The sequence below is a fragment of the Hordeum vulgare genome, chromosome 4H (genome assembly GCF_904849725.1).
Source record: "Hordeum vulgare subsp. vulgare chromosome 4H, MorexV3_pseudomolecules_assembly, whole genome shotgun sequence".
NCBI lineage: Eukaryota > Viridiplantae > Streptophyta > Magnoliopsida > Poales > Poaceae > Hordeum > Hordeum vulgare.
In genome coordinates, this window is record NC_058521.1 from 235823575 (window position 1) to 235840595 (window position 17021).

Here is a 17021-nt window from a genome sequence, read left to right on the forward strand (position 1 = left end):
AGATAATGCTTCATAGGAAACATAATTTCCAATACCATTGTCATCGAACCCATACTGTTTCTTTGGTACCCCTGCTGTTTCTCGAGTAGTTCTCCTCAAAGCAATTTTCCCTTTGATTGACCCTTCAGCCTGATCCCCGCCAGAGGAGATGGAAATCACATCAGTATTACCCTGTTATTCAGTCAGTGGTTGATCTATTGCTCCCGGTGATGTGCAACACCATCACCTCGCTTCCGTGAATACACCTTTAATTGCTCCTCTTGCTCTGTTGTCCACCTTGGCACATTACCAATCTGAGCCGATGCATGCTTCAGTGAATACACCTTTAGTTGCTCCTCTTGCTTTGTTGTCCACCTCAGCACACTTCCAGTTTGAGTCGGTGTGCCAACTTGCACATAACCAGTAGAAGTTGATGCTTGTATCACAAGAGCCACATGAGTTACTAAAGGTAACTGTTGCATTTGCATCTGTGTGCTACTACTCTCCCCCTCTTGACCAATCTCCGGAGGGAGCCATTGGTCAAGTTCTTCAAACAAGACACCGTTTTCTCACCATAAAAGGATTTAGATTCATGGTACGTAACATCCATGCTCGCAAATGTCCGCCTCACAAACAGACTCCAACGTTTGCACCCTTTTTGTCGTGAAGAATACCCAATAAAGATACACTTGACTGCCCGAGGATCCTATTTATTCACTGATGTCCTATGATCACTAACCAAGCAAGACTTACTGTCCCAACACTTGTGATGGGCTGGGCTGTGCCATCTGCTATGTGAATGAATGTTTATCTGATGTGCGAGAGTGTGGAACATATGATTTAAACTCATTAAAGTCTCCAGCAACATGTCGTGATGCTCCAGAGTCAAGCACCCATTCCAAGTTTATTTTATGGGTTGTTATTGATGCGTGTTCAGTGTTACTTTCATTTGTATCGACAAAATTGGCATAGCTAGTAGCAATCTCCTGTCCTCCTGCAGGGTGCATCCCTTTTTTTTTGAATGTAAGACAGTAGGATATGTTCCTACTGCATGTATATATAAAGCCAACAATTACACATATACATGGGGGGGGGGGGGGGTGTGGGTGGGGGAGGGGGTGGGGGGTGGGTAGGGAAGAGTTACATATTAGGAGGTGTCAGCTAAGTTTGCAACAATGTCATCTATGATCTGCACCTTGCTAGCAGCCACACGATATTTAAGATTGGAGAAGTCTACAACGAATCTACGTCGCCAAGCCCCCAGAGAGGGGGTTATACCTTCAAAGCACTTGTTATTTCGTTCCTTCCATAGACTCCAGGCTGCCACTAGGAAAATTTCCATGAACATTCTTCGGGGGTGCACCGTCCTCTGATGTTGCAGTATCTCGAGCCTATGTCGTCGATCTGACCATTTGATGTTTAGCATATCCCAACAACGTTGACTAAAGTGACATTCGAAGAAGAGGTGTTCAAGGGTTTCTTCCACTCGTTGGTCACACAACATGCAGTCCAAAGTAGACCCGATATTGTAATGCCTTCGCTTGAGCATATTCCTCGTATTAAGTCTGTCCATCAGCAAGAACCAACCAAACACCTTAATCTTTGGAACACATTTCGTTTTCCACAACCAGTTAAACGCCGCATGGACCGTGGCTCCTCCGTAGTAGAACCGACGGTACGCCGCCGTCGTAAAAGTGTCAGCTCCCCAGGCACATATCCAGTCGTCTCCTCTAGGGTTTAGCTGAACACTTCTAATTTCCTGCTGCATCATCTTGAGCTCCTCATGCGCTTGTTCCGACAGCGGCAGCGAGAAAGCTTCCTGCAGCGAGCTTGCCCCCAGGAAGGTCTGAACCGAGACATCCTCAGAGTTAGCGAAAGAGAAAGCACGGGGGAACTTTTCTGCATAGACGACATTGTTCCAGTCATCCTTCCAAAATAGCGATGAGAGCCCATTGTTAATCCTGACCCGCGTTATTCCTCGGAATACCGGCATAAGTTTAGTCAGTTCCCGCCACCAAAAAGAACCACACTGATCTCGTGCATGGGGTATTGCATCATTGTAGTGTGTGTTCCAGATTAGCGACACCCATGGGATTTCTCTTCGGTTGTAGAATTTGTGTAGCATCTTTAGGAGCATGGCATCGTTCTGCAGCTTGAGATTCAAGACCCCCAGGCCCCCATTTTCTTTGGGGCGGCAAACTGATTCCCAGGCTACGAGGGCATTGCTCTTGAACCCATCCGCAGTCTTCTTCCTCCACAAGCACCGCCTCCAGATCTTATCAAATTGCTCCGCAATTGTCGGGGGGATTCTGAGAGTTCCCATTGAAAACACAAGCAGTGACGTGATGAGCGAGTTCATCAGGGCTAATCTGCCCGCATGCGACATCAGCGACATGTCAGCCGTGATTTTCCTCTCTGCTTTACAGACCAGCGGCGTCATGTCCGAGACAATGGGCTTAGACGTACCAAGCGGTAGCCCTAGATAAGTGAATGGCATGGCTGCTTGTGCGCATCCAAAGATCGACATGATTGTGTTGCAGACTTCAGTCGTCACGTTAATAGGGACTAAAGTTGATTTATGATAGTTAATCTTGAGGCCTATAGTCGCCGCGTAGTCATCCAGTATTTGCTTCATTCTCACAGCTTGGACGGGGCATGCCGGCATGATGATGATGGTGTCATCGGCGTACTGGATTACTGGAAACTCAGCATCACCTCTAGGATCAATGGGGTGCGATAACGTGCCGAGATTTAGCTGTTTGTTAATCTCAGTTTGAAGGAGATCGGTTGCTAGGACAAAGATCAATGGGGAGAGAGGGTCACCCTGTCTTACCCCACATCGGCAGGGAAACTGTTTACCAGGGATGCCGTTCAGCAGGACCGATGATTTCCCTGACGAGAAGATGCATTTGATCCATTGAATCCACCTCGAGTTAAACCCCATGTGTTGCATGATGTTGATCATAGCCGAATGTTCAACAGTATCGAATGCTTTAGCGAAATCCAATTTAAGAAGAACCACCTCCTTCCGAGAGCTTCGGCATTGATGAATGTACTCGAAAGCCCATGCCAAGCAATCATGAATAGATCTACGTCGGAGGAACCCGTACTGGTTTCGATGCACAATCTGTAGAATGATTTTCTGAAGTCGCTGTGCCAGCATCTTGGTGATCAACTTGAGGCAGCAGTTAAGTAATGTGATAGGACGATAGTCGTTTACTGTCTCAGGCGAAGCCGTTTTCGGGATCAGAGTGATGTGTCCATAGTTGAGGGATTCTAGGTTTAGACTACCTTGATGGAACTCATCACAGAGATCATAAAAGTCCTTTTTGATGATAGGCCAGCAAGCTTTTAGAAAGGCCCCGTTAAACCCATCCGGCCCTGGTGCTTTGTCGGCTGGCATCTCTTTTACTACCGCGTCAATTTCCTTCTTTTCAAAAGGGACAGTAAGGGCTTCAAAGTCGACCCCTTGTCGCCTTAGCTGCGTTAAGTCAAATCGTATGTCTGGTGTTCTTGCTGTGCCCATCCTTGTTCTGTAGGTGTCGAGCAGGATAACTTCCTTGTCTGCATGTGTCTCAACCACGACTCCCCCCGTAGTTTTGAGCGTGGCCACATAGTTGCGCCTATATCGTTCAGTCGCCACCGTTTGGAAGAACTTGGTATTCTCATCCCCAAACTTGATCCATCTGATCGTGCATCTTTTTCGCCAGTAGTCTTTCTGATACTGCAACAGTCTGAGAAGGTGAGATTTGAGAATGCGCCTGAAGTTTCTTTCGGGTGTTGTGAGAATTCGTTTGTCTTCGATGGCATCTATCTCAAGTAAGGCTTTGTTGGTGTTGACAGTTGCTACTTTGAGGCAGGAGATACTGCTACTCCAGCGTTTAAGCGCAAAACACACCGCTTTGAGTTTCTGACAGACTCTCGCAGCCGCATTATTATCCCTACCATGCTTGATGGGTTTATTCCATGCTTGCAACACCGTGTCCATGAATCCTGGGTGGGCAATCCAGTAGGTTTCAAAGCGGAAGGTTTTGTTTCGTGGGATGTTTGTTTGAATCTCTACTGAGCAGGGTACATGATCTGAGACAGGGCGAGCCAATGGATGCACCAAGGTTTTGGGAAAGGAAGTGGTCCAATTCAGAGAGGTAAAGAACCAGTCTAGTTGTTCGAGGAGGGGGTTTTGTTGCATATTTGACCAGGTATAAGCTCGACCCTTGATTGGAATCTCTGTTAACGCTTGTTCGCTGATGAATTCGTTGAACGTGAACATGTCTTGGATATCACCTCCGGGTAGATTACGGTTTGCCGGGGCCCTAATGTAGTTGAAGCCCCCAAGAATTAGCCAGTCTTCGGAAGCATCAATATTAAGATCAAAGAGCCAGGTGGTGAAGCGAACGCGTTGTTCCCCTTGCCAGGGGCCATATATGTTCAGTAGTTTCCATTTATGCGTTGATTGCGTAGATGTAAATTGAACACCTAGAGCGAAATCTTCTTCAACAAACGTATCGCCTATGAACATATTGCTGTTCCAAATCGTGACTAGTCCACCAGAAGCGCCTCTGGAGGGGATATAGGCAAATTTATCAAAACGTTTGGGACACAAGGAACTCAAAGCATTATCATCAAACACCGGCATTTTGGTTTCTTGTAAACAGATGATAGAGCAGCCACTGTCATGAATAGCATTCGATAGAGCTAGATGTTCTTTGGGAGAATTAAGACCACGAATGTTCCAACATAAGACATTCCAACGATTCAAAAGCACCATAATAATGATAAAAGCGTTATCGCAAGCACAAGCTTAAGCTTGGCCATCACCAGAGTCTGGTTCTTCTCTAAGAAGCTCCTCATCTGCAAGTTCTGCTTCAGGTATTGCACAGAGCTGTGTCCCAATAGCTTGCATAATGTTGATGGCAGTAGGAGGGGGCACCTCGATCTTCAGGGCACGGGCAGCATCTTGTATTGCAATATTGGAGATCAGCCTGGGCTTAACTTTGGACTTATGGATCTTACCCTCTGCCAAGGATGGTATCTTAAAACCATCATATTTGTTTGAGCGCAGGCTGCGGCGAAGGTTAGCAGTGTCCACTTGGATCTTCATTTTCCCTTTGTTCTTCTGGGAGATCCTGCTTACTGGTGGCTCCTGTTCCATGTTGCACTCTGTTTCCATCAGTGTGACAGGCTGCTCTAGACTTGGTGTCAGTGGTTGCTCAGGGGATATCACTTCAATCACAACTGCAGATGATGAGCTGATCATGGGGAGTGTAGAGCAGGTGTTGCTAAAAATCAGACCCTCCTCTCCCATAGCCACTGCAAATTCCACATTCAGACATTCATGCTTAAATCCATATCCATTATTCCAAGGTCCTCTAGAAGCTAGGAGAGGTTTTATGGCCCTAAAGATGAAGTCATTCAACTGTTGCCTTGGAGCTGGGTCAGTTAACAGCAAGGTGAGCACTGATTCTCCATGTTCAGATAAACCAAAACGGATGCCCTCATTATGAACTTCAAGAGATATCCTCAAAACGCCCTCAGAGTGTTGCTGCTGTATTGATTGAGAGTGCGTTACTAATGGGGGCAGGGATCCAGCAGAGATAGTTGTGCCACCAGAGCTGTTTGAAGAGGAGATAGCATCATTCCGTGCTTGGGAGGCACTGTCTGAGATGTTGTCTTCAGGGACCAAACCATCTTGCACTTGGAGCCCCTGAGCAGCAAGCCAAGCTTGAAAATTATACAGGTATGGGGGTAATTGTGGTGCTTGTGGAGGTGGAGCCGGCCACACACCCCATCCATCATTCTGATCTTGCTGGTTTGGGGCTACATTAGCAGGGGGAACCACATTAGGCTGAGCTGCATTCTGAACAAGCCAGTTATGTACTTGCTGCTGATATAGTTGCTCAGCAGTTAAATCAGGGCCAAACTGGGGATGTGGGTTGCCATCAGGAGGAGGGGGTTCCTCCCTTGCAGGAAGAACTTCAGGTAATAAGCCATTCCAGTCATTGCTACGCAGTATAGTAACTTGGACAGTCCAGCAGTCTCTAGCTCCTCCAAGCTGCCACACTACAAAACTTTTTGGGATTAACCACATATTGAGAACTCTCACCTTGAGCAGTACAAATCTTCTATCCTGCCTCGGGTTATACCAGGAAATGAGAGAGCCAAAACCACCTAGGGATTTCTGAATGTAATACTCTGTTTGATAATCGTAAGGGAAACCAAAGTACATAATCCAGTGTTCAGGCCCAAAGGTAGTGCTGCGGCGATTCAAGGCTTCATTGTGTGGTACAAAGGTGATGAGGAGGAGGTCTTCTTCCTCAAGTTCTATGGGAGAAGCAATGGCGGTATCCCTCAAAAACGAATCCGCAAACCCAAAGATCCCAATACCCAATGGATGATCAGAAGATTCAGTGGTGAATAGTTGGGCTTCATGGAGCAAACCTTCTATCTGAGTACGGATGGCTGCGCGACGATGAAGAGGAACATAGTGGCTTGCCTCCGCAATCGCCAGGAAATCGTGGTTGAGGGGTGGGATCGGCCCTACCACCATGCCACTTCTTACGATTCTGTCAGCCGGACCAGGTTCCACGGCGAAGCCCGGCGGGAGGAACGGCACTGGGTTCAGTGGGTAGTTGGCCATGGCAATGGAGGTGGTTGGTAGCAGAGGTGATGGCGATGTGGGAGAAGACAAGGGAGGGTGCGACGGCCGTGGTATCGAAGGGGACAGGAGGGTGATGAGCTCTGTTGGGGAAGGCGCAGAATTCGAAGCGTGAGGGGTAGAGATGGAAATTTTAGGCACCCAAATCCATTTAGAAGATTTTTCTCTCTTGAGACAGGATTGCACCGCGTGTCCATAGGCCCCACACCAGTCGCACCTAGTAGCTCGGCTTCGTTTGCCCTGATAGGGAACAGAGCGGGAAACGGCAACTTGGGATTGATTGCAATCTCTGGTATTAATGTCCCGAGTAGTAGTATTGTCAGACGACAAACGATGCTTAATAAGCGCCGGGCAAGCAATTACCTTATGATCAGGGGCTGAGCAGTTAACGCAAATCAATCGTGAGAAACAGTCCCGCTTATGATGGCCCCATCGAAGGCATCTGGAGCATAAAATCGGCCAATTAATGGCTAATCCCGCTATTTCCTCTGTAGAGTATTGGGCTTGCGCTAAGTCCGCTTTGTGACGAGCCTCTAAAACCGGTGGCCACTCCGAGGATTGTGGCGCATATTTAAAAGCTGACTTTAAGAAACACTGCGGTGTTGTCGGGTAAGGAATATTAATCCGAAATCGTAAACTGCCCAAAGGGAGGAAATCAGAATCAGAGGCTAATCCCAAGTCCTCCAAATCTGCTAGGGCAACATAACTCTCCATTAAACGCACATGCGGGCTCTTCTCCGATGATGGCGTTGTGGAATTCAAATTTGCATGTGTCACGTTGCTTGGACTGTGGGCACGAGCTACCGCTTGTGATGAAGAAGCTTCGCCTCCAGTACGATTGCAAAAGTTGATATGATCAAGTTGAACCAAAACCGAGGAGTGACTCAAAGCTGGTGTATGGTTGACAGTCTCTTTCCTAAGAAAACTTAGATTAGCTTTGATCGCCATAGACCTCCTAGATGAAATGTCAACCAATTCCTCATCGGCATGCCAATGATAATCATGATGGATAGCCTGAGCATAACGTCCCTTGAAGAGATGGAAATGACAAACAAAATCTGGCCAAACTCTGTCTTTGAGTCCATAGATGAAATGACCCACTTTGTTGTTGGCAACACTAAACCGAAAAGTTCTTGCCGAGATTTTTCAGACAGAGAAGCCCGAACTTAAACCACCCAAACAGCATTGGAGAGCAATGCCCACTGAGTCTTCATTCAAAGGGAAGGAGGCCGAAGAGAAAGAAACCACCAAGAAGAAAACTTTGCCCAACCGGGGAGAAGAGAAATGCACCGTGGTGCCAAACTTGTGCCTCACCTGTTTGGCCAGGGCTAGACCTGGTGAGAAATCCCAGTGTAGGAGCCCTTCCATCTTGATTAACAGGAGAAATCTTCATGGTTGGATGGAGTGGAGAGGCTGTGGAGAGGGAGGTGGGAGGAGGAGGGGGAGGGAGAGAGAGCCATTTGTATCAGACTTAAGTTTTCAAGTTTTGGGTGACCAGGGCGCATCCCTTCAACTGAAGCAGCCACATTTGCCTTGGGAGCATTCCAAGAACCGCCACTCCCATTGCGACCATGACTCCCATTCTGACCACCTAGTCTGCTACTGCCACTGTACCCTAGGCCCCTGCCTCTTCTGGGTCCAGTGTAGAAACGGCTCATATGCTCTGTTTGACCACAATTATGACACTCCCCAAAACCTCGCTGGTCAGCCACCCTGTAAGCAGATTCATTTCCATCTCCTCTTCTCGACTACAGGCGTACCTCTTCTTGGGACATCGCAACAATGGCCTCATCAAGGGACAAAAGTGTCGGCATGTAGCATCATAACATGTTGTTGTCAAAACCTTGATCTAGACCTTTGAGAAATTGCATCACACGCCTGCGCTCAATCCAATTCCTGGAGGGCAATCTCCATGGACTGTGCATGTGGAAGCTCAAGGGGATCACACTGATCCAAATCTGCCCAAAAATGTAGCAGCTCATTCACATACTGTGACATCCCGACTTAATAGGAACGAAAGACTACTCATATCAACAAGGTGCACCTTCTTTTTTTTTTGGGGGGGGGGGGGGAGAGGGGCATGCGAAAGGAACCTCAAAGTTAAGGGTGCTTAGTTTGGAGCAATTTGAGCAGGGTTGGAGGCCTTTCCGCCATGGCCTCGGGGGGAGCTTTCGGGCGGTGGAGGCGAGAGAGATGGGGAGATGGGGATGGATGGCGAGTGTGCGGCGAGCGGCGGCGAGGCACGGCTTTTATAGCGGGAGAAGGATGGGAGTGGTGTGTATGTGTGGCGGGAAAGGGCGGGACGTGCGACGTCTCGCCATTACTGCCCCGCCAGGCCTTGGAAACCCGACCGGCACGGGAGCCGAGGCGATGAGAACGGCGAAGCCTCTCGGCGGGCCCACACAGGATGGCGAGTGTGCGGCGAGCGGCGGCGAGGCACGGCTTTTATAGCGGGGAGAAGGGCGGGACGTGCGGCGTCTCACCATTACTGCCCCGCCAGGCCTCGGAAACCCGACCGGCACAGGAGCCTAGGCGATGAGAACGACGAAGCCTCTCGGTGACGCACAGTTGCTGACTCGGCGGGTCCACATGGGAAGAATTTGGTGCGGTTTGTTTTTGCGCCGAATTCCTTTCTCCCGGCACCCCCAGTGCGCTGGGTCCGCCGGCGCCAATTTTGGCCCTAACCGGCGAAATTTGGGCTCCTGGGGGCACGAATGGGCTTTTTTTTTTGGCGCCGGCGATAAAAAAGGGTCGGGGGGAGGGGGTTCTGTTGGGGGTTGGGGGCTGGAGATGCTCTAAGTCATGGGTTCTGCTAATGCAGGCACACAAGCTTTATTTGACATTAGCTTGGTGTTTAAACTCAAAAAAATTAAATTTTTCAGGCATTATGAAGCTTTCTCGGCAGGTGGTGGGAGAACCGGTTTCCGAAAATCTCGCTTGAGGAAAAAAAAACCTGGGTCTGATACCATGTTGAGAGAGAGGGAGAGAGAGGGAGAGGGAGGGAGGGGAGCGCACCTCGTGCTTCTCTAGTGTGGAACGGCTCATCTGACAGGACATGATCTGGCTCCTCTCTTTTTTAGTGGAGTCTGGCTCCTCTTCTAGGTCACTGGAACTGGCCTGGGCCTTATGGGCCAGACTAACATGGGCTCACATACAACATTATCTTTAGTTTCTTCTCAGAATAACAGAATGTGCATGCCTATTTAGATCTTTTTCTCACCTTTTCTGTATATATCTGTAGATTTATGATTTTGACCGGGACTACAAAGACATTGGCATTGCTCAGTTGACAACCAAGTTGTTTGTTCTCAGAAATGGTCTTGCTAATGCAAAATCTGATACTGTTGTTGCACCCTGGAATCCACCGTTTGAATGGGGCAAGTAAGGATGGCTTCTTCTCCCCTTGCAGTATTAATCGATAGTAACTACATTATCTCTTTTACAAGAATGAAATGACGTGATATTTCTTTTAGGCATGTGTGGACTCTTAGCCTCTCATTTTGCCAACTTAATTGCAGACTCTTTCATTTTGTAAGATACTACTTTTAGTCTGGGATCTGCATTTTCCAACAATGGGAATAGGGCCTATGTGAAACTTTGTCACACACAAATATATATCAAAGAAACTTTGCACTGCTAACAGTGAAATATGTAAGGGCATCACAAAGGTGCAGTGCAAGAAGTTCCTGCATGGGCACTTAAAGAGAGTGAGAGAAAACAGCTACATAACCAAGCATCCGTCTGATGTTATCTCCGCCAATGCAAGCACCTCTTTGTTGGTGCTTAGATGGTTGTAGTATAATTTACTTGCTGGAATAGCTACACTATATCTCAGTGTAACTTTGAAGTACTACTCCCTTTGATCCATATTACTTGTCTTAGATTTGTCTAGATACGGATGTATCTAACACTAAGGCACAATGCAAGAAACTTCTGAATGGGCACTTAAAGAGAAGCAGGGGCGGAGACAGGACCCAGGCCCCCAGGGCCTGGGCCCGGGTCGTGAGGCCCAACTTACTTGTTCATTGTAGCAATTATCAAGGATATGAGGCCCAAATCCAGCCAATTTTTGAAGGCAGCCCGGGGCTTGCTACCGGCCTGGCTCCGCCCCTGAAGAGAAGCATAGCCGCATCAGCAAGAACCGGTCTGAGAGTTATCTCCTTCAATGCAAGCACCTCTTTATAGATGGTTAGATGGTGATCAAGCATAAGCACCTTAACACTAGTAGTGTCTAATCAAGCACCGGCACTAAAAATCTAGCACCCTGCCTTCGCTGGGGAAAGAAAAAACCATTTTATTTTTGGTAAGCATGTCTCCAAGCATCTGCATCGTGCATTACTAATAAGTGACACATGTAGAGTTCATGGACTATGGGTTCCAACTCTATTCATTTCTGTGTGAATTGAGTTCAGCAGAAGTACATCCAAGATTAACTGTGGCTCCATTAAGACAAAGGAGTTAACTAAGCTAAAGGCATGGATGCCTAGTGTGATATTTGAATCTGAACTTTTGTTCTTACAGTTTGTTCTTCATTTCCTGTTATTAAACCTGATTCATTTGTATTTGATTCATTTTAGCTTGGAAGAAATCTATTATCCATTCTGAGCAACCATGAACACTAATTTCAATGCAGGAATGCAATGCTTCGTGTTAATGCTAGGCAAGGAGCTCCGACTGATGGGAACTCAGTAATTGAGAGTTTGTTGGTAGGTTCAGCGGATTTTAAATTTGATGAACTGAAGTTTAGTGACAATTTTTCTTTTGATTGCTGGCTTTGCCCACCTCAGTAGTTACATGAACAAGAGATCAGGCACATTAAACAGTATTATTGTCAGGTTGTTTTCGGCTGTGTATATACATGCATAGTGAATAATTTTGCTCAAAAGAAACAGTTTGGTGAATGACAGTGTCTCCTTTCTACCTTGTTAATGTAGGTGGACATCTATCCGCTGAAAATTTATTTAACAGAATCAATGTACAGAATGATGTGGGGATATTTCTTCCCTGGTGATGAGCAGCAGCCACAAAAGCGGCAGGTTAAAATATCATGTCATGGTATTTGTGCTGTGATTTAGTAATTATGCTTTCTCCTTTGTTGCTCATTTTGTGTTTTTCCTTTTCCTTATATAGGAACTTTTCAAAGTCTCTACTACAGCGGGGACACGGCGAGTTAAGAAAGGCAATTCGGTTGCAGATACAAACAGTCCCAGTAACCAGTCATCATTTGACAGAACATGGGAGGAAAATGTGGCTGAATCTGTAGCTAATGAACCTAATGAGGTGAAGCAATCTAGACCTCAGAAGATGATGGACTTCCGCAATATAAAGATAAGTCAGGTTGGTTGGTATATACTTCATAAAATGATGTTCTATTTATGCAACCTACTAACCATAGTACACAATCTGCTGAAACAATTGTCATTTTCTTTAATACATGCTCGCTATTTTAGTCCATATAATGTAAACTTTTGATCATATGGTAGGTCGAATTGCTTCTCACGTATGAGGGATTGCCATTTGCTGTTAGTGATGTAAGGCTACTCATGGATACCTTTCATCGTGAAGATTTTACTGGGACATGGGCAAGACTGTTTTCACGAGTAAAGAAACATATTGTATGGGGAGTACTGAAGTCAGTAACTGGCATGCAGGTGCTTTTTCTTCATTTTGCTTTCTAACTTTTGAGGTTGAATGGCATTCCGTTTTGAATGCTAAGTAGTTAAATAGCACACGTGTTGCCTTGTATGGATCTTTAAAGTTGTCACTTAGAAGTTTGTCAAGGTAATCCTTTGACATGGACGTCGCCTCCTTTTTACAGGGTAAAAAGTTTAAAGCTAAATCCACTAGCCAAAAAGAGCCAACTGCAGGGTTAATTGTGGCCAGTGATTTTAATTTGAGTGACAGCGATGGTGATGAAAATGGAAACTCTGATCAACTACCAGCTTTCCTTAGAAAACCAAGTGATGGCGCTGGTGATGGATTTGCCACCTCTGTGAAGGGATTGTTCAGTTCACAACGAAAGAAAGCAATGCATTTTGTCTTGAAGACTATGAAAGCAGACGGTGATCAGGATTTTCAGGGTGAACGGAGTGAGAATGATATCGAGTTCGCTCCATTTGCTCGGCAGTTGACTATAACAAAAACAAAGAAGCTTATAAGGGGGCACACAAAAAAGTCAAAGTCTAAAGTTCCCCAAAATGCAGGTGAGATATGAATAATCGCTTCAGTGATTCTATTTGTCAGCACTAATTGAAGTAAAAATAAAGGAAGAAATCGCACTGGTCAGACATTTTAATCACTGAAATAGTTTCCTTGTTTGAAAATAAATAAAGAGAATATCCCATTGGTCTGCCTAATCATGTGACTGCTCTAGCTTGTATAGTTGAAACTGTTACAGTATACGTGGATTGCACTAGCCCTTTCCATCAGTTCGGACTTTTGGTTGCGTTGGCTAATGCATGAAGCTTAACATGGTATTAGAGTTAAGGTGTTGAGTTCAAGTCTTGGCTTCCGCAATTTATTAAAAATTGTTGATAGCCCTCCTTTGTGTCCACGTAGAGACCTCTTGAGTCATACGTGAGTTTCACGTGCCGCCGTCCTCTTCCGGTTGCACGTGTTGATTTGTCTTCCCTGTCACACGTGAGAGGGGGTGTTACAGTATATGTGGACCTTTTTTATCAGTTCAGACTTTTGGTTGCGTTGGCTAGTGCATGAAGCTTAACAGAAACAATATTTCTTGCATTCACTAGTATACAGGGTTAAGTAAATAGCTGTATTTTATGCTACAAGCAAGCACTTAGAAACTGTATTGGCCCCATAGCCAAATGGTACCATCATGCACCTTATTATTATCATTATTATTGAAACAATTTATAGATTGTTAAGACTTTGTGAGGAACATGGGTGAACAAATTGGAGACTAGTGTGTGTGTCCAGAAAATGTTGATTACTTGTGCGGGGTTCTGATTTGTGTGTTTTCTTGTCCAGGTAGTCAGCAAGAACAAGGGTCAGAGTTGCCACCACGCGGCCCTCCTGGGCACCGTACAGACTCGTCCTCCTCCTCTTCATCCTCTTCTGACAACGATGAGCCATCGCAGGTGGAAATGAGCCCGAAAGATCAGGCAGCATAGGCGTAAGCGTGGACGATTCTTTGGTCCAGTAAAAGCTGGATGGATGCTTCTTGTTTGTGGATTAAAACAGCTGCTTCTGAAGCGATGCTTTAACGCAGGAGAAATTTTGTTGACGCATATGAAACATTATTTTCCCGAGCTTCTAGAAATAAGACGTAGAGTCGAAATAAGCTGTGTCTGTTTGTGAGCTATGTTTGAATCTCCTGCAATCAGTAGTGTTAATGTATTTCAAGTCTCCGTAGTGTTAATGTATTTCAAGTCTCCTTCCTTTCATGGCGGAGCCGGAATTTGCTCCTTATTTTATTTTTTATAATTTGCAATGCAATATAATGCAGTATAACAGGAGAACAAATGTGCAGTAACATAGCAACTGTTAGGAATGGTCAATTAACACTTCCGGGTCAAGAGCCAGTACATATACATATGGTAAAAGGCAAGAAATCCTTTATACAATGAGGATATATACAGTAAAGAGGCTATACACATCTAACACCCCCCCTCCCCAAAACTCATGGTGGGTTAACAAATGCTGAGTTTGGAGAGAAAGAACCCATGCTGCGTTCGAGTCTGTGCCTTCATGAAGAAGTCTGCCAATTGTATCTTACAGGGTACATAGTGAAGAGAGAGAGTCTGATCCTGTGTAGCAACACACTCAAAGTGGGCATCCACACCAATGTGTTTGGTGAGCTCATGCTTCATCGGGTCACGCGCGATACTGAGAGCCCTTGTGTTGTCTGACAATAAGGGAGTCGATGTAGTAGCAGACACACCGAAGTCCTTAAGTAACCATCGTAACCAGATCACTTCAGCTGTCAGCATAGCCATCACACCCAACTCAACTTCGGTACTCGAGCGAGAAACTGCAGTATGTTTCTTGGTCTTCCAGGCAATAAGAGAGCCACTAAGAAAAACACAGTAGAGCGGCGATCAAAGGGATCACTAGCCCACGTAGCATCAGAGTAGGTCTGGAGCTCGAGTGAGCTAGAGCGGGGAAAGAAAAGGCGATGAGAGATCATGCCACAAAATATCATAGAATACGAAGGAGGTGACTATAGTGGACAGAGGTGGAGGCTGCAACAAACTGACTGAGAATGTGGACATGATAGAAGATGTCAGGACGCGTAACAACAAGATAGACAAGGCTCCCAACGAGGTGGTGATAGCGAGTGGGATTAGGAAGAGGATCATCGTTAGAAGCACGAAGCTGATAGTTGAGCTCCATAGGAGTCACAACAGTGCACTCATCACCGAGAACGGAGCGAGTAAGAAGATCCTAAATATATTTTTCCTGAGAGATAAAGAAGCCATCACGGGTCGAAGAAATCTCAATCCCAAGAAAATAGCAAAGGGGACCAAGATCAGACACGAGGAACTGGTCGCGAAGGCGGGCCTTAACAAAGGCAATGTAGTCGGAGTCATCACCAGTGATGATCATGTCATCAACATAGTGAAGGAGAAGAGTCCGACCGCGAGGGGACGTGTGAACAAACAGCGTGGGGTCATGATCACTAGTAGAGAAGCCCGCGGTAGTCACCACAGAGGCGAAACACTCAAACTAGGCACTAGGGGCTTGTTTTAGACCATAGAGGGAGCGTCGAAGTCGACCGACCATACCATCAGGAGCATGGTACCCTGATGGTGGGTGCATATACACCTACTCGCGCAACTCACCATTGAGAAAAGTGTTCTGGATGTCAAGTTGAGACACAAACCAATGACGAACAGAAGCCACAACAAGGAGAGTGTGGACAATGGTCATGTGGGCTACATGAGCAAATGTCTCGTCATGCATCCTGGCTCCCGCTGAAAACCATGAGCCACAAGACGAGCTTTGTAGCGCTCAAAAGAACCATCAGAGCGAGTCTTAATCTAATAGACCCACTTGCAGGTGATGGGACGAACACCGGAAGGGAGGGAAACCAGATCCCAGGTGCCATTGCGCTCAAGGGCAGCAAGCTCCTCGGCCATCGCAAGCTGCCATTCACGCTGAGTCATGGCAGCCCGATAAGAAGTGGGCTCAGCCAGAGAGACTATAACGGCCAGGAGAATAGAGATTAGGTGAAGGGCAAGGCCGAGCATGAAGGTTATGAGCCGAGGGAGGCGTGCAGGGAGGCGCGCTGGAAGTGGAGGGCGCGTTAGTAGGGTCATCTTCATCACGAGGGCGGCGAATGTAGTGAAGAGGAAAAGGAGAGACGGATGCTAAGGGTGGGGAGAAGGATGGATGAGGAGGAGATACCGGGTGTGAACCATGGCAGCAAATTGTTTGTATATAGAGAGAACCTCACTATGAGAATTCATAAAATATAGCCAACTGTAGCGAGAGAAATCGTCAATAAACAGAACATAGTAGTGATGGCCACCTTTCGAATCAAAGGGAGCAGGACCCCACACATCATAATGAACTAAGTCAAAAGGACGATGAGATACTGACTCACTAGTAGGATAAGGTAACTGAGTCTGTTTGCCAAGTCTACAACGATTACAATATAAAGATACATCTCCGGGTACAGACCCTAAGACACCCTGACGCACCAACAACAAGCGGGAACCACATAGGTGACCTAGTCGATGATGCCACTGCCGGAATGTCACAGAAGAGGAGGCAACAAGTACACGAGAGCTCGCAGAAGTGGTGGCAGCGGAAGGAACATGAAGCCAGTCAACCTCCCAAAGACCCTCCAACTCACAACGTCGAGGGCCAACACCAACCACAGCCTTGGTGCGAAGATCCTAAATAGACCAAGATTCGGTATCAAGAATTACACAACAACCAGAATCAGTAAGTTGGGCAGCGGAGAAGAGGTTCATGGCAAGACGGGGAACATGAGAAATACTAGGAACAGAAAAAGACGGAGTAGAAAGGGTGTCACGACTAGCAATAGGAAGGGGTGTGCCATCGGCAGTGAGAACATTAACAAGCGAATCATGAGGTTGAAGAGAAGAGAACGCGGAACCAGCCCTTCTAAGCATAAGGAGGGCGGCCCATCCCCCCTGCGAGTGTGGGCAGGAGCGGTGATGCAGTGGGACGGGCAAATAGCACACGAGCTCGGATAGCCAACACAGAAGGAACTGCAAGCAACCCAACAGAACGAAGGCGTGTCTCCTCAGCACGAAGCTCTGCAAGTACCTATGTGATAGGAACACGGCCACGAGCAAACAAGTGAGCATGCCGAGCTAAGAACTCATGGACACGTTGAAACTCCAAGTCGGACCGCGTAGTCTCGCAATCTCGCAAACTCGGAGCGGTGGCGAGCTAA

At 46.7% G+C, this 17021-nt stretch overlaps 1 protein-coding gene across 3 annotated transcripts in view; it reads left to right on the forward strand.

The window, feature by feature from the left end:
- The window catches only part of LOC123448441 (protein ABERRANT POLLEN TRANSMISSION 1-like), a 35292-nt gene extending 21255 nt beyond the window's left edge, over positions 1–14037 (forward strand). For 2 of the 3 annotated variants that reach the window (XM_045125335.1, XM_045125336.1), the window contains 7 exons: positions 9876–10015; positions 11268–11340; positions 11569–11670; positions 11765–11971; positions 12118–12285; positions 12453–12837; positions 13622–14037. In XM_045125335.1, the coding sequence (XP_044981270.1) occupies positions 9876–10015; positions 11268–11340; positions 11569–11670; positions 11765–11971; positions 12118–12285; positions 12453–12837; positions 13622–13764 (1218 nt within the window). In that variant the 3' untranslated portion in view covers positions 13765–14037. Of the gene's footprint in view, positions 1–9875; positions 10016–11267; positions 11341–11568; positions 11671–11764; positions 11972–12117; positions 12286–12452; positions 12838–13621 lie in introns of those variants that run through there. The other variant, XR_006631770.1, reaches the window with a different exon arrangement.
- Positions 14038–17021: the final 2984 nt, after the last annotated feature.